Source organism: Choloepus didactylus, chromosome 18 (assembly GCF_015220235.1).
Source record: "Choloepus didactylus isolate mChoDid1 chromosome 18, mChoDid1.pri, whole genome shotgun sequence".
In the NCBI taxonomy this organism is placed as follows: domain Eukaryota; kingdom Metazoa; phylum Chordata; class Mammalia; order Pilosa; family Megalonychidae; genus Choloepus; species Choloepus didactylus.
The window spans coordinates 36,736,493-36,754,282 of NC_051324.1; the positions used below are offsets into that span (position 1 = coordinate 36,736,493).

Consider the following 17,790-nt stretch of genomic DNA (forward strand, 5'->3'; position numbering starts at 1 on the left):
TTTCCTGTCCACCAGGATGATGGCTGTGAGCGGACACCCCCCTTTTCTTGGGAAGTTGTGGTGTTTAGTGAATTTTCTCAGCCACTGGATTATTGCCTTTTGTCTCAGAGCTCTCTTAGTTCTGCTCTTGTCTTGAGCTGCCTAAATTGCAAGTCTTTGAAGCTTTCTGTATTGGGCTTCTTAGAGTAATTGTTTTAGAAAAAGAAAAAAGGATTTAAAAAAAGGGCCCTCCTCAGAGATCTAATGGGCTATTGAAATGCTAAGAGACAAAGCAATTAGGGCCATTAAGGAAAGGTCCACAGGGCAGAGAGTTCAGCTTTTCTTTGGGATTTGCATATGAGCCTGAGGGCCTGAGCTCTGCCATTCCCCTTTCTATATTCACCAGAACTCCAAAAATCCTCCGCTTTTATTTTGGAGTTTTTCTTGTTGTTTTTTTGTATGCCTGTCTCCTCTCTGCTGGGCTGGCTGCTCTCAGATTCTCTGGTGTCTGGTCTCAGTCTATCTATGGTTGGAGTTTGGATCAGTAGAATGAGTTTCTGATAAGGGCTGCCACTGCAGTTCTCCCTTCTCCTTCCCGGAGCTGACAGCCCCTCCTCCCACAGAACTGAGCCTGGCAGGGAGGGGCGCGGGTCCCCTGGCCACAAAAACTTACAGATTTCGCTTATCTCAGGAGTTCCACGTTTTCATGAGTGTTGTATGAAGTATGCCCAAAGTGAGATTGCTATGTGGTGTCCAGTCCACGCAGTTCCTGGCTTTCTACCTACTTTCCTGGAGGAGTAACTAAAACAAACAGCTCACCAGTCCGCCATCTTGCCCCGCCTCCATCAGGGTTGTTCTTGAATGCCTTGATGAGAGTGCGTAATTGGGAAGATGTATAGCAGGTGCAGCACCCTCTATCTAGAGTAGCTTGAATCTCTGCAGGGAGGTGTTGCCTGTGGGCCTGGCTTGATTCCAAGGCCTGCTCGGGTTCTGTTCTTCTCTGGAATGACTTTCGAGCTCTTCGATTCTGAAACCAAATCTGAATTCTCGACTCTTCAGCATTAATTTCTAAAGGAAGTTTTTGTTTGGTAGCATGACCTGGGTAAGGTTTTTGGTTGAAAGTGTCGATGAGGATTTTCAACTGGTCGGCTGTGAATTTGGTGCGACTGTGCCTTTGGTGTGTAGCGATCATGTTGTTTGCGGAGTTGTTCTGGGCCATGTTGAAAGAAATTCCTGGTTGTTGAAACCTGTGCCTAGGAGCATGATAACCTTTTATAAGTAAAACTCAAATCACATATTCTTCATTGTATCTGATCAGAGCCTAACAACAGAAGCACATACCTTTTTCTAGGGAAACAAATATTGAGGGATTAAGTGTTGTTCCAGAACATATGTATCACATGTAACTGTTATAGAAATCCATAAGTTTATTGAAGCACAGAATAAATTTGGGTGAATGAACAAAAAATGATATTTTGAATATTTACTACAAATTGCCTCTGGCTGGATACAATAAGATGATGTATTCCTGATAAAGATCACAAATTGGTACAGACAAAAAGACAATGATAGGGAATTTCGATCATCAGAATGTCTGTAAAGGTCTTCATTCAGTTAATAGAAGAAATATATGAAATGAATGTTAGTTATGTTAAAAGGCAAAAAGCTAAGGGAGCTCTCACTCTGGCTCAGATTATGACAAACTAGAAGAAATGATTGAAAGGTAGGTTCAAAAAGGGCATTTTTTTTAGAATTATTGATTGCCAAGTTGGGAAATATAGTGGGTTTTGTAGCTACTACTTTAAAAAAGGAGATGGTAGTAAAGAGTTAAGAGAAATTACAGGTGTGATGCTCTATCTTTTGCAAGTTTGAAAGGGTTTAAGATTGAATGGGAGACTTAAAAAAATAAACCATTATGTTGTTAGAATTTTTGTGATCCAAGCATGGAAGAAAAGGGAACAGCATTGGTAGACAGTTGTGCAACCAAAAATAGGTATATGATCCGAGTTTAAAGGACATGCAAGGTAGACCTTATAAAGGAATTTCAAGTATAAAAAGGGGTATATCATTTACAGGTCTAGACCTGAGAGAATAGTTAGGAAAACAAAAGGCTAGGTTGAGCTAAGGCCTCAGAATTTTTTTAAAGTAACGAAAAGGGCCTTTAAAATTATTTTGGGAGTATGAAGAACAGGAAAGGGATGTCTTGTTAGGGCAAATGGTGCTTTATTTACAGAAAGTGAAATTGTTCAGGTATTAACTTGCTATGATCTTTATCAAGGAGATTGGTTTTTCTTTAGGAAGGGTAGAAAAATGTATTTTGAGAATCGCACTTGATTGTTAATATTAAATAATTATGAAGATGTGAACAGAAAAGGAGTTGGGAGGAAGGGAATATATTAATTTCCTCATCTTAGTTGATATTAAGACATTGAAGTTAAAATATATTTAATTATAAAGATGACCACCAAACAACCAAAAAAAAAAAAAAAAAAAAAAAATTAGGCCTCATAGCAAAATATAGAAAATAAAAGAAACATTAAAAATATAGAGTGTGTGGTATTCCATTGGTGTTCCAAAACACTGAAGTAAAAAAAAAAAAATCTACAAACTTTAGTCCTTAACAAACTTGACCTTAACCTGGAAAAATTCTTCAAAGGTTTATTAAACAGATGTTTTGAAAACATGAACAGAGATCACAAGGAGCAATGTGGATTCAGGGAGAATAAGTCTTGCCAGAAAAATCCCATTTCGTTTTTTTGAGTTAGGAGAGGGAAATTCTGTAAATATTTGGGTTGCTGTAAGGCATATGATTCTTTCATTTTATCCCTGTGAACCTGCTGGGCAAATGTAGGTTTTATCAGTAGTTGCCAAACTGTTGCATGTCAGAATCACATAGGTTCCTGAACTCTTCCCATAGAGCTGGGCAGTCAAATAGCCACATTTGGCAATATAAATTAAAATTAAATTAAAAATTTAAAGTAATAAAATAAAAAAAAATTCAGTTATTCAGCTATTGATTGAACAGTACAAATACAGATCATTTCCAGCATTGTAGAAAGTTCTAGTGGACAGTACAGCCCTAGAGATTCTGATTCTGTAGGTCTGGGGCGTTCCAGATTTGGTAGTCTCTCTAGAGATGACCTATATATTTAGGCAGATTTGTAACTACTTGAGTGACTCTTCAGGTTATAGCTCCTCAGGTTATTTCCCCATATAACCCTTTGTTTCAACCAGCCTTTTTGTTGGTGCTTTGTGAAAAGTTCCACACAAATTCTTCCTCTCTGCTTTTGCTTCTCCTGCTTCTGGTGGATAGTGCTCACTAGTTGCTTTCTCAGCATCTCTTCTCCTTTGCTGCTCATCAGCACTAATTTCAGATGTGTGTCTTCCCTCACAGCCACGTTTATGAGGTGAAGCTGGCCCCTTCTTCTGTTCCAGGGGTACCTGAGCAGAATTGGATTTTCCTTTAACCAACATTGGTTCTGGTCAGGAATGGACTTGTAATCCAAATGACACATGTGAGGAGAGGGAAGTCTGAATGTTGGTAACTAGGAATAGATTCTTCAGTGCCGAGTAAGCTTGGGGAAAAGAAAGCTTCTTTTCTTCTGGATGTTCTGTATAGATGTGATTTGATTATAAAGTTGACCATCAAACAACCAAAAAAAAAAAAAAAAAAAATTAGGCCTTATAGCTAGAGCTGTTTTGTTGTTAGCTTGAGAATGAAACCATCTTCAAAGATATCAGAGCTGTCAGGCGGAAAATATGGAATCCTTACATTATTGAGTCTGCCCTTGTGGATTTATTGTGCAATGATAAATTCTCTTTTTAAGCCATGTTGAAAGGTGTTTCTGTTAGTTTCAGATGAAAGCATCTTAATTATCCTTCAAAATTTAGTCCAAGTTTTATTTCTCTGGGAAAACTTCCAGACTATTTTTGTTCACAATCTTTTCTTTTTAAATTACTTTTTTGGTTCTGTCAAATTATACTTACATTGTTTGATTTCTTGGTCTTGGTTCTTCAACTTAGTTCTTGAAAGTTCCTTGGAAGCTCAAACAGTCGTGTTTTTTTTTTTTTCTATTACTTATTTTTAGTTGTAAAATATACATAACAAAAATCATTTTAACCATTTTAAATGGACAATTCTTTGACATTCAGTACCTTGACTATCTATTTCTAGACTATTTTCATCATCCCAAACCAAAACTCATAGTCATTTAGCAATAGTGTCCCATTCCCTCTTTCTCCCACTCCTAGTAACCACTATTCTGCTTTCTATCTCTATGAATTTGCCTATTTTAAGAATTTCATGTAAGAAAAATCATACCTTATTTGTCCTTTTTCTCTGGTTTATTTCACTTAACATGATGTCTTCAAGGTTCATCCATGTTGTAGCGTGTACCAGCACTTCACTTCTTTTTCCACTGAATGGATTTACCACATTTTGTTTACCATTCATCTTTAGAGGGATACTTAAGTGTATTAGTCAGGGTTCTCTAAGGAAACAGAACCAACAGGAGATATATATGCCTATATGTATTTTATGTAAATATCGTGAGTTTTTTTATAGGAATTAACTCATGCGACTGGGTATGGGCAAGTCCAAATTCTGTAGGGCAGGCTGCAACTGGGAACTCTAATGAAGGTTTTTGATGAATTTGCAGGAGAAGCTGGTTGGTTGAAGTAGAGTTGGACATTCTCCTTTCTGGTTGTTGAAATCATCACTTCCCCTTTTAAGGCTTTCAAACTGATTGGATGAGATTTCTCTCATTTTTGAACACAATCTCCTCAGTTGATTGTAGATGTAATCAGCCCAAAATGCTGTCCTTAGCAATGATTTAAGGCACTTACCAATGATTTAAATCCATGAAATATCTGTACAGTAACAGTCAAGACAGTCCCTGTTTGACCAAACAACCAGACACCTTAACCTGGCTATGCTGACACACGAACTTAACCATCATTCTTGGGTTGCTTCCACCTTTTGGTTATTGTGAATAATGCTGCGATGAACATTGGTGTAGAAATATCTGAGTCCCTACTTTCAGTTTGTTTGGGTATATATCTAGGAGTAGAATTGCTGGGTCAAATGGTAATTCTTTTTTTTTTTTTTTAATCTTCATTTTATTGAGATATATTCACATACCACTCAGTCATACAGAACAAATCGTACTTTCGATTGTTCACAGTACCATTACATAGTGGTACATTCATCACCCAAATCAATCCCTGACACCTTCATTAGCACACACACACAAATAACAAGAATAATAATTAGAGTGAAAAAGAGCAATTGAAGTAAAAAAGAACACTGGGTACCTTTGTCTGTTGGTCAAATGGTAATTCTATGTTGAACTTTCTGAGGAACTGCCAAAGTATTTTCCAACAGCATCTGCTCCATTTTATATTCCCACCAACAATGTATGAAGGTTCCTGTTTCTCTGCAGCCTCGCCAACACTTGTCTTTTTAAGGAATTTTTCATAAGAGTCATATCCTAGTGGGTGTGGTGTCTCATAGTTTTAATTTGCATTTCTCTAATGGCTAATAAAGTTGAGCATCTTTTCGTATACTTACTGGCCATTTGAGTATCTTCAGAGAAATGTCTATTAAAATCCTTGGGCATTTTTTAATTGGATTGTTTTTTTGTTGTTGAGTTGTAGTTCTTTATATATTCGGAATAGTAAACCCTTATTAGATATATGGCTTCCAAATATTTTCTTCCATTCTGTAGGCTTTCTTTTCATATTCTTGTTAATGTCCTTTGAGGCACAAATGTTTTTAATTTTGATAAAGTCCATTTTATATATTTTTTGTTTTGTTGCTTATGCTTTTGGTGTAAAATCTAAAAATCCATTGCCTACCACAATGTACTGAAGATATTTCTCTATTTTTTTTGGTAAGAATTTTATAGTATAAGCTCTTATGTTTAAGTTGATGAGCTATTTTGAATTATTTTTTGTATATGGTGAGAGGTAGTGATCCACATTCACTCTTTTGAATGTGGATTTCTACTTGTCCCAGCACCATTTGTTGAAGAGACTATTATTTCCTCATTGAATGGACTTGGCACCCTTATAGAAAAATCAGCTGGCCATAGATGTGTGGATTTACCTCTGAACCCTCAATTCCTATATATCTTTATGCCAGTATAACACTTTAAATTACTGAAGGTTTGTAGTAAATTTTGAAATCTGAAAGCGAGTCCTCCAACTTTATTCTTTTTTTTCAAGGTTTTGGCTATTTGAGGCCCCTTGAAATTCCAAATGAATTTGAATCAGCTTTTTCATTTCTGCAAAAAGGGTTGCTAGAATTTTGATAGGGATTGCACAGAATTTGTAGACTGCTTTGGGCAGTATTGACATCCTAATAATATTAAATCTTCCAATCCACTTTTAAATAGCTAGCCCCAAATCTATTTTTTTCCCCTGCCTTCCTAAATTTGTGATCATGTACATAGTATAAGCTCATGGGAACACTTATTGGTGTGACAAAGCAGAAGTTAGCGAAGTTAATTTACAAGTCTTTAATGGTTTTTGAAATCTTTTGTCATTTGCTTTTCTAGCTTTCACCACTGACTGAAGAAGAGAAAAGTGCAGCAGAACGATTAAAATCTCATATACCAGACTTGTGAAGAAATGGACTTGCAAAAGGGGACTCTAATGGAGAAGAGATCAGTTTACAGAGAGATTTAGGAAGGTGTCTTGTTATTACTTTCTGACTAGAGGTCAGGGAATGCTGGTGAGGGAGAAGAGGGTTTGTCTTGGGTGACTGTGTAATAATGCCTTTCATAAAAGAGGGCAGACATTGTATGAATAAAGTTCAGACGAAAGGAAGGAGCAGGAATAAAGGGATTTAAAAAATATATTCCTCTAAGTTTTGTAATTTCAGGCAATTTTGTATATTTCATGAAAATATGTTTATACCATACACTGTACTGAAACTTTATTTTTTTCATTTTAAACATTCGGATATTTAGTTGTCACACCTCTGTTATTCTTTTACTTGGGGTGAAAGTCACATAATTATTTTATAGTGAAAATTCAGTGCTACCATTCTTATTAACATTGCCTAGTAAGCCATTGTATAGATGTACCATAATTTTTACTGGTTCCTTATTGATAGCTATTGAAGCTGTATTATAATAGACAAGTTAGGACTTTATTTTGATGGGAGGAGGGGTGTGGGGTCTGCGTAGCCTTCCTTCCTTAAGGGATGCTGATGAACTAAAAGATCACAAGCTCTCCAACATCAGCTCTTGGCACATAACCTCAGCTTAGGATCTTACCAACTAAATTCTGTTTTGCTTAAGTTAGCCAGAATTTGACTTTGTGCTTGCAGCCAACAGCCCCTAATGAATGGTACTGGTTTTCTAATTTTTATGAACTATTGCAATAAATCATAAACGTTTTTGGGTTTGTGAGAAACAAGCACTGTTCCTAAAAAGGAACAAACGCTCATCCGATTGTGGAGAAGAAAAGAATTTATTCACGGTCTTGCAAGAACGGGCGCCCAACCAAATGTGGGAGTTGGCGCCCAGAACAATAGATTCAGCAGTGTTTATTCCCTAAACCTAATCGCAAGTCCCTTCCCTGTTTCTCCATTGGCCGGATACTCCAGAGGTTACATTCTATTCAACAAGCCTAACTAGCCTGCATAAATTGGAAACATTTGAAATACTTTTCCCCATGCAAATTTGCAACATTAGGAACTGTTGGAACAAATCTCCACCCCTGATTATAATGGGTATGCCCATGCCTTTTTAGAGCCAGTCTGGGCTAGTTTGGTAACAAGTTATGAGGCTATTTTGAGAACCTCTATTCCCAGGCTTCACCCTGCAAGGATAATAGATTGTGGGTGGATAAGCAGGGGGACTGACTGTGGGTAGTGGGCAGATAAGCAGGGGGACTGACTGTGGATTACAGTTTGTCTTTTTAACCTTCTACCAATTCCTTAACTGCCCCACCTGCTAGGCACACCTGTCCTGTGTGAAAGCTAAACTTAATCTCATTCTCACAGGTTCTTGGGCAAATATATCTATATGACCATAGCATTTGCACAGAACTCCATTTTAATATTTATAATTTATTACATTTTGTCTTGTCTCTTACTAAATACTGGATTCCTTGAGAGCAAAAACCACTTTTCATTACTCTTTTAAATTCCAAACACAGAAATGTGTTCCATAAGTAATTTTTCGGGAAATAAGTTTTCTCCCCCAGGTTAATCTAGATTACATCTTTGTTCACGGCACTCACCTAGTTAAATAAAATTGTTGTTGCCCACTACTCCTAAGAAGGTTCAAGCACCTGGACCTGAAAATCCAAATCCAGGTCTTTGTACATGTACACTGTAGACTGGGTTAAGCAACAAATCAGACATGAAAAATTACTTCGAATTAAGAATTTTATTTACACCCTTGTTCTCACACCTTCAACTCCTGCAGTCTTTAAACATCTCTTCTCCCAGAAATTTGTAGAAAGCAGACGCCTATGGTAGGAAATGGGAATACAGCTGATGCCCTTTTGCCATAGTCCCTACGGCGACAGCGCGACTCCAGTGGCTGGAACTGGAGAGTGGTGTGGGGTGTAAGCCTGACAGCTTTCCAGTTTTGGGCTCCCTCCACAACCTCCGGATCTGAGAACGCGATATTCTCTTCAGGCCTCAGAATCAGGAGCTTTCCAGTTTCTTGGGTAGGTGGAGCAGAAAAGTCTTATAAACTTTAGAATATAGCGCTTTCTCTCAGAGAAAGCCCATTAGCTATGAACCCTCTGTACCAAGGTTTCTCAAAATGCAGGCCATGTTTAAAATCTACAGCCAAATCACCCGGAGTGTGTGTGTTTTAAATGCTGATTTCTTGGCCCCCACCATAGAATCAGTCCAACTATCTAGAAGTGACTCCGGCATCCACGTTTTCATCAAGCATTCAAGGTGCCTCCAGTCTTTGGCGCGCAAAAGTCTGGTATGCACCAAGGCCCGCCCTCCCTACGGGGACAGAGGGGCGGGACACAGCGAACCGCTTCTGGCCAAAGGCACGCAATCCTGTGGCCGCGAGCCGCCAAGTCTCGTGTGCGCCCCCGCAACGCGTGAACTAGGCGTCAGCCTCGCCTTTCCTCCCCTCCTGCAGTCTCCTGCGCGCAGGCGCGTCGCTCCTCTCGGCTACGCCTCGTCTCCAGCTACCGTGGTTACCGTTGGTGTTTGCGAATTCCCTGCAGCGCTTTCTTGACTTCGGCTTAGTGTTGCCGGGCTCCAGCAGCGGTTCGATACGTACGCGCCCGCGTCACGTGGGTCGCGGCTTCCTCGCGGTAGCTGGCGGGCGACTGAGCCAGAAGGAACGCGCTGCGGCAGCCGCTGGCCCTCCCTCTGCGCCCCAGGGCGGGCGCGCGGGTAAAAATGGCGAAGTGGGGGTAGCCAAAGCGATGGGGCTCGCAGGTGGGGAGGTCGTCGGAGCTCCCTGACGTCGGCGTCCGAGTATTCTCGGCGGTGGATCTGGCTGGAGACCTCAAGCCGGCGCCTAGTAGGTCAGACCACGGACTCTGCGGGTCGCCGAGGGCTCCGCCGAGAGCCGGAGGCAATGGATGAACAGAGCGTGGAGGTGAGGGGTTTGAGGAGGAGGGTGGTGGTTAGTTTCCCATTGCCACCAAATGAGCCTCCGATAGGTACCGCCATCCCGTTCTACCAAGGGCTGGCCTGGTGCGGAGGACGTTATTTTCGTTCCTCAGCCGGTCGGGTGTCTTGTGCTCAGACTTTTCTGCCATCAGATATTGCGTATCCTGGCGTTTTCAAGGATGTCTTGGCACCGGTGCTCATCCCCCACAGAGTATTTGCCAGCTGCAGCTTGTGCAGAGCAAATTTGCAAATCATCACATGAAGGTAGCTGGCGACTCGCCATCAGTGCTAGTTGTTGCGTGGATTCAAATTCCCCTCGGAATTATCTTGCCTCCCAGTGGTGCATTTTGTAGACTATTCTGCTCTTCCTTGGTTGAATGAGGTTTTATATTCGTACCATCCCGTTTGACTGTGGTTTCCAGAAAAAACTTTTTTTTTTTTTTTTTTAAATCTGACTTTTCAAGTAAGCTATAATTTCATATGCGTCTGTTATTTAAGTAAAGGCTAGCAACAACAACAACAAAAAAGATTCCATTTGTTGGGCATAATTATGTAGTCATTGCAGTTTTTGAACCTTTCCTTATTGAAATGCTAAATCCTCATTCGTTGTAAGGGCAACTTTGCCTAGGCACTCTGAAGTCAATATACTGCCCACTTGAAGCTAATTCACCAGATGGTCCTGTACACCCCGCAAACAATTGTAGAGTCTGCAGGGCCTGCAGTTAGACTCATGGGTAAGTTTTTCTTTAATTCCTCATGTGAAGGGTTTAATTCTGGAATGGAGTAAAAATAAATGTCAGTAATGTAAAAAACTTAAAATATAATTACAGCATATTGAATTATATCCGTTTTCTTGTTCTAATTTGTTAGTTCCTAAATTGATTCATCTGAAGTTGGCAGAGATTTCTCATGTTTACATTTTCTCATATTTACATCTGAAGTTGGCAAAGATTTCTCATATTTACATTTCTCATATTTACATAATGTTTTTCTTTCTAAGGCCTCCTGGAGCTACCACCAAAATTCTCAATAGAGACAGAATCTCAGAGTCAAATAAATAGATAATTAGTTGCAGCAACAGATTTCTCTATCCTGAATTGGTTTCTCTGAAACGAAGTACACTGTCATTGGGATAGGTATCTTGAAAATTTTTTATAAAAGAAATTTCATCCCCTATGGGAAATTGCCAAAAAAGTAAAAAGTTCATATCGTGCATTCAGTCATACAATCTGCTTTTTTTTCCTCTTCCTGTTATATATCACAAGCATTTTCCTCTATCGTTAAATAATTTGATATTTATTTCTAGCGACTATCATAATACAGGTGTAACTGCTGTAATTTAACTTAACCATGTTTGGACATTTGGGTTGTAGCCAGAGTTTTGCCATTATGATTCCAAATGCTTCATTGAAAATATTTGTGCATGAATCTATGTTTGCTTTGTGTATCCCTTCCTAAAGAACCATTGTGAAGCTTGGAAAAAAGGAAGCGCTTTTTCCAGGAGGAGTTCTCATATCTTGGAGCTTTACTAGCCAAGTCCTGATAGGGAATATAGTTGAGGTTGAGATGTTATTAGCCTATAATAAATGTAAATGGCCAATGAATTATAATATTACCTGATGCAGTAGCCTAATCTGGTTGACCTTTCATCTTTTATTATTTTTAGAGCATTGCTGAAGTTTTCCGATGTTTCATTTGTATGGAGAAGTTGCGGGATGCTCGCCTGTGTCCTCATTGCTCTAAGCTTTGCTGTTTCAGCTGTATTAGGGTAAGTTCTATTCTTTTTTCCATGGATGTTTCATTTGTATGGAGAAGTTGCGGGATGCTCGCCTGTGTCCTCATTGCTCTAAGCTTTGCTGTTTCAGCTGTATTAGGGTAAGTTCTATTCTTTTTTCCATGAATTTAATCTAGATAAAATATATTGTAAAGATTAATCATTACCCTTATCTTTTACTTATTTTACATTTGTGTTCTTGTAAAAAAAAAAGTCTCTTTAAGTTAATGTTCCTTAATAGGAAGACCTTCAATTTTATATTGCTTACTACTATGGAGGTGAATAAACACCATGTGATACCATAGGCATGGAATGTCTAAAAATAGCTAGGTAGGTTTGGAAACCAAAACCCATTGCGATATTAATATATTTTACATTATTAAATTCATGGCATATTTAACAAATACTTACAAAGTGCCTGCATTGTACTTCTAGTTATTTGAGGAATCTAAGATAATTGACAGATTACCCACCCTGGAGAGCTTAGTCTAATTGAGGGAATGGACTTTTTTTTTTCCTGATCATATTTTTTATTGTGGAATGTAACATGCATACATAGAAGTGATAACTTTCCAAGTACAATATAACAAGTATTTAGAGAGCAAATTTCAAAGAATATTATGAGTTATAGTTCCACAGTTTCAGTTATTTCTTTATTGTGAAATAAAACATATATGCAGAAAGGTAATAACTTCCCAAGTATGATTCAACAATTAGTTATATAGGGAATTTCCAAAAATGTTATGAGTTACAGCACCATAATTTCAATTATTTCCTTATTATGAAATACATATATACAAAAAGGTGATAACTTTCAAATTACAATTTAACTAGTAGTTATAGAGCAAATTTCAAAGAGTGCTGTGGGTTACAGTTCCACCATTTCAGTTCTTTCCTTCTAGCTATTCCAATACCCTAGCAACTAAGAAAAAGAAAATTATGTAGAGATTCATTATTCATAATCCTTTGTTAAGTTCCATCTTGTCCATTGCTACCCCTTCCTCTAGTTTAATCACTTTCCTGATTGATCTTCAGGGATGTCTAGTCAGTGACCACCATAAATTGTTCATGTTGAAAAGGGGATGTATCTGGTTGATGTTCTTGAAGATGGACTTTTGTTTTTATGTTGAAGTATGTGTAGTGCCATAAAAGGCACTAATGAAATGCTGTGGGATTTGGAAGAGAGGGAATTTATAGATGTTTGGGGAAAAGGGAGAAGAAGCAGGTAATGGCTTTAAAGGCAAAGAATAAAATTATGTAATCTTATAGTTAGAAGAGACCTTAGAGATGAAAATACAGTTGTTTCTTGCACATCTCAGGAGTTAGGGGTGCTGCGCTCCCATGATCTAGAAAATCCGTGTACAATTTTTGACCTTCCCTTTGTACCACAGAAGTCTGAATTTTTTTCTTTTTCTTTTTGGGGTGTTTACAGTACCTTATTGTAAATTTTGGTTAAGTGTTTGGTCATAGACTATATGTCAGTCAGTGTTAAGTAAAAATACTGTATGAAAAAGAAATAAAAAATTATGAAATATGAAAAATTTAAAAATTGTGTTTATTATGGTATTAGATAAAATATGTTGATATTATACAATACTGTACATATATTTTATGTATTTCGGCATTTCTAAACTTTTTCTGTGTCATCTGCTGGCTTTTGCAAGTTGTCTGCGGTTTCTGCAAAACTCCCCCCAAATTCCCACTAAATTTCTTAGGCTGACTAGCAGTGTATTGAAACTGTGAAGGGGAAAGTCGTGATGGGGAAGGGATAACTTTAATTCATTGGTTTAAAGTTTTAAAAGTAGGTGAATCCCTCAAACCAAACTATGAGGGGCCCAAAATGCAAAGCAGAAGGACCTATTTTGGTGGAATCCAACAGCACATCTACAGAGCACAGTTGAAAACTGCAGCGTCCCATTACTCTTAGATTATTTTCTTTAGTGAGAAAATCAGTCATCTAATACCTTCACTTCAAAATTTCTGTTCCCTTGTTCCTGCCTAAAGATAAATATCCTTTTGTCAAAAGTAGTATCTTCATGTGGCCCTCTCTCTCTAACTAAGCCACTGTGCCTGTTTCAAAACAGTTTCAAAAGATATTACCCTTACTAATACTCTTCAATTCTGTGCCCTTCTCCAGGCCTCTCTCTCCTTTCTTTTTTTCTCAGCCGATAGAACTCTCTGTAGTATTTCTTGCAGGGCAGGTCTCTTATTAACAGATTCTAACAGCATTTGCTTGTCTGTGAAAATTTTAAACTCCCCCTCAATTTTGAAGGAGAGCTTTGCTGGATAAAAAATTCTTGGCTGGCAATTTTTCTCTTTCAGAATCCTAAATATGTCATACCTCTGCCTTCTCATCTACATGGTGCCCGCAGAGTAGTCAGTACTTAGTCTTATGTGGCACTTGTATTTGGTGAATCGCTTTTCTCTTGCTGCTTTCAGGACTTTTTCCTTCTCTTCAGCATGTGACTGTCTGATTAATGTATGTCTCGGAGTGGGTCTTGTGGGTTTATTCTATTTGGAGTTCGTTGGGTTTCTTTGATTACCGTATTGATGTCATTTAGAAGGGTTCAGAAGTGTTCCCCAACTATGTCTTCAATTACTCTTCCTAGACTTTTACTCGTCTCTTCTCCTTCTGGGACACCAGTGATTCTTGTATTTGTGTGCTTCATGTTGTCCATCATTTCCCTGAGATTCATTTCAAATTTTTCTTGGTTTTTTTTTTTTTTTTTTTTTTTTTGCCATTTGTTCTTTTGTGTTGTGTTTGCATTCAATTGCAATGTCCTGTATTTCACTTATCCTTTCTTCTGCCTTTTCAGATTTGCTGTTGTGTGTGTCTAGTATATTTTTAATTTGATCAACAGTATCTTTTATTTCCATAAGTTCTGCTATTTTTTAATTTACTCTTTCAAATTCTTCTTCATGCTCTTCTAGAGTCTTCTTCATGTCCTTTAAGTCTTTAGCCAACCCACTGAAGTTGTTTTGGAGATTTATATGTAATTCTTTGGTTAATTCCTCCAAGTTGTGTGTCTCCTCTGGCTTTTTAATTTGGTTGTTTGGCTTGCCAATATATTCCTGGATCTTCATGTACTTTGTGATTTTCTGTTGATTTCTTGGCATTAGCTTATCTTGATAAGGTTATTTTAGGAAATGCAGGATTATTTGAACATTTATATATGTTCAGCAGAGCCATAACTTGCTGGAGTGCACTTTCCCTGTCTTCCTAGCAGATAATGCTCTTGAGCTACCTCTCATTCTCAAGCTTCCTTCTCCCCAAATGCACCTGTGTGCTGGGCAGGGTCCAACCAGGTGGAAATCCAATCAGCACACCAGTTCTCTGTGTGCACTTGCGACTGCCAGCCCTGGGAGTGCTGTATGAGCCTTGTTCAGTAGGGAGTGTGCTTAAGAGCACTGTGGGTCTGGTGATTCCTGGGACTCTGAGGGGATCACTCTCGGGCTGTGGTGCTGTGTGTCTCACCCCCCAGCTTAAATGTACTCCGCTTCCTGCCTGCTGTGCACCTGCGAGGCTCTGAGGTATGGGAAGCGTTCCTGGTGCTTTTGTGTGGCACCCTCTCCTATCTTTGGCTGTCATCCATGGGCAGCACAGGGTTCCATGGAGGGAGAGTAAATATTGTCAACATAGGTCCGTTGTTTCCTGGGTTCCACCATGGAAGCTTCCGGCGATGTGGCTGAGGAGGATTATCTCTGTAGCTAATTGCTGAAATGGGTGCATGGGAGTGGGGAGCTGTTCCCTCCCCTGCTTGGTGGCCATTTCACTGCTGCCAGTCCCCAGCAGTGGTCCTAGCTGAATAAACTCTTCCCGTCCTTTGAGATGCATTTTTTCTGCTTTTTCATGCAAGTCCCCACCAGTGTATTGTAAGGGTCCCTTTCTGGCTGTTTGTACCCTGAAACCGCTGTCCTGGGCATTTTCTGCCTTTTCTCTAGTTTCTTTCGTGGAGGAGAAGCTTGCTCTGCCTCAACTATTCTGCCATCTTCCTGGAAGTCATAGCACAAAGGGCCCAAAAGAGCAGGGGAAGAGATCTCATCATGGCAGGTTTCCCAGGGAGGCCAAACTGCACGGGTCAGGGTCGGTTGATGGCACTCTGCAGATCCCACTTCACCTTGGAGAGGAGAGGCCCTGCTCATTGTTTTTTTTTTTTTTTTTTTTTTTTTGAATGCTTTCTGGTTGTATTTCGCACAGTAAAAAAAAAAATGCCCCAGAATAACATGTATCAAAAACTATACAAATATAAAGATGGATGGACAAATAAAGACACAGCCTGTGTAAGTAGGAAAAAGTTTGTGCAGGGCTCAAAACAAAACAAAAATCCATGTGGGTCAGATGTCTGGGGTTAATTTCTCTTCCTGGGTCTCAGGTCTCCCCTTGATGGATCTCTAGCTGTCCACCTAAGTTCAAGCGGAGGCACATCTTTGTTAACCAAACATGCCCAGGTAGAGCTGCTTCTCTTTCTGATGGTAGCTGCTGAGTTCCGACTGTGTCAGCTGGAGATACCGCTGGACATTGGTGTCTTTTGGCTGTCTGCTGATGGCGGCCGTGAGGTAGTGCTGAGCCTGCTCATAGTCCTGCAGGTGGAAAAAGGCCACTCCAGCCCGATACAAGGCCTTGGCATTACCAGGCTGTCGTTCCAGGACTTTCTGACTGTATTCTTTCACTCGTTCATAGTTCACTGGCTCCATCTGAAGGAGGCAGACAGCCAGATTGTTGTAGCAGTCTGTCTGGGTGCTGTACAGGATGTTTTCTTGCTCAGATGTGAGAGCCGGGCCCTGAGGTCCTAGATTAGGTATCGGGGAGGGCAGACTCGGATCCAGACCGCGCAGCTGAAGCAGGGCTCGATGGTACCTCCTCACGGCATCTCGGTACTTCCCTTCCCGGTAGCGCTGGTTTCCTTCCTCCTTGTACAGCTGAGCTTCCTGCCGGCGCTTCTCCATAATTCGTCATCGCCCCGGACTCCCTTGTCCAGGAGGCGCCCCACCCCCCACCCCGGGGAGGAGAGCTTTGCTTCTTTCTCCTACAGTCCCTTCCGCTCCTCTCTGCAGTATTTTTCAATCTCCAGAAATGCAGTTAACTAGTTTGGGAGAGGATGTGGGAATAACAAAGCCAAAGATTAAGTGAACGAGTGATTCCAGAGTGGGGAGATACCCTCCCAAAGCAAAGGCCCTAAGGAATTGCGGCAGGTGTGCGAAAACCAGTTAAATTTGCTTCCTCTTTCTCCCTGCTCATTGTTTAAAATTATTTTCTCTTCTCTTCCGACTGTTTTCTTTCAGTTGTCCTGTCTTCTAGTTTACTGATTTTTTTGCCTGTTCAAATCAGCTACCTTGTGCCTCCCGCATTTTAAAAAAAACTCCATTGTGTTTTTCATTCTCTGAATTTGTCATGTTCCCTTGTAAACCACCTATTCACATTGTTTTCTTAATATCCTTTAGCTCTATATCTGTTTTTAGTTTATTTTGATCCATATTTTCCTTTATCTCAAGTTAATTTAGAAGATTTGATTGAACATCTTTGATTACTTGTTATAATGTCTGTGTTTCTTCTCAAGTTTTAATTTGTTCTCTTGAATAAGCCATTTCTTCCTGATTATTTATGGCTTGTACATTTGTTGATATCTGGGCATTTGGTTATTTTGATGTGCTAACTCTGGAAGTCAGTTTCTTCCTCTAGCCTAGGATTTTGTAGATTGGTTGTGTGTTTAGACTGTTCTTCAACGCTAAGTCTAGCTTTTCCTGAACATTTAGAATAGCCTGTGTTTCATAGCTAAGATTTTCTCAGGTCTCTCTACATGTGTGTCTTGCCCTGGACATTCACAGCAACTATTAAGATAAACCTATTATGTGCTACTGTTTTCTCTCGACCAGAGGATTTCTTTTCCTCTGTTTCACTTCCCGAGTTTTGGCCTGTTCTCTGTTTTTATGCGAATTTTTTTCCCCAGTGGCTATGATTCCTTACATGCTCAGGGCCACCTTTTCACTTCAGCCTTTAGATTTTAGTTTCCCTGACTCACAGCAGTTCAGTTTCCCCCTTTTCCACACAGCTTTTCTGCCTCTGGTAAACTCTTTTTGGGGGATCCCATCCCATACAGTAAGATTGGGGGTAGGGGTAGGTGTTCAAAAATGCCTTATTTTTTTGTTTCCATACACTCTCATTTAGGGACTGGGATGGGAGTGTGAAAGCTTTCCAGCAGTTTCTCTGCTTGTTGCTTGTTTCCTGTGGACCGCTTTGTTTGTGTGTCCTTGCTGACCGCTATGGTCCTGTGTTGGGTCTGTGTGAACATGGGACCCCATGCCTGTATGTACGTGGACTCAAAATTTCTGCTGTGGGTGGCTCTGTGGTCAGCATCCATGGCAGGAGGTGCCCATGCCACTGATTATGTTTTTCCTTCTACTGTGTGACTCTTAAGCCATGTGGGACCTAGTATGA

At 39.7% G+C, this 17,790-nt stretch overlaps 3 protein-coding genes across 13 annotated transcripts in view; 2 read left to right on the top strand and 1 right to left on the bottom strand.

Annotated features, from left to right (window-relative positions):
* The window catches only part of SKA2 (spindle and kinetochore associated complex subunit 2), a 45,649-nt gene extending 38,813 nt beyond the window's left edge, over window positions 1–6,836 (top strand). For both annotated transcript variants that reach the window (XM_037810003.1, XM_037810004.1), the window contains exon 4: window positions 6,537–6,836. In XM_037810003.1, coding sequence (XP_037665931.1) covers window positions 6,537–6,605 — 69 coding nt within the window. In that variant the 3' untranslated portion in view covers window positions 6,606–6,836. The remainder of the gene's footprint in view (window positions 1–6,536) is intronic.
* A 2,296-nt stretch (window positions 6,837–9,132) lies between these two features.
* TRIM37 (tripartite motif containing 37) overlaps window positions 9,133–17,790 on the top strand; it is a 230,264-nt gene continuing 221,606 nt past the window's right edge. For 2 of the 10 annotated variants that reach the window (XM_037810103.1, XM_037810102.1), the window contains exons 1-2: window positions 9,137–9,566; window positions 11,247–11,455. In XM_037810103.1, the coding sequence (XP_037666031.1) occupies window positions 11,387–11,455 (69 nt within the window). In that variant the 5' untranslated portion in view covers window positions 9,137–9,566; window positions 11,247–11,386. Of the gene's footprint in view, window positions 9,567–11,246; window positions 11,456–17,790 lie in introns of all 10 variants that reach the window. The other 8 variants (XM_037810096.1, XM_037810097.1, XR_005212803.1 and 5 more) reach the window with 6 other exon arrangements.
* LOC119514371 (tetratricopeptide repeat protein 9C-like) lies at window positions 15,536–16,322 on the bottom strand. The gene has a single exon (XM_037810106.1). It carries the CDS (start codon window positions 16,299–16,301, stop codon window positions 15,786–15,788), a length of 516 nt encoding a protein of 171 aa, XP_037666034.1. The 5' UTR covers window positions 16,302–16,322; the 3' UTR covers window positions 15,536–15,785.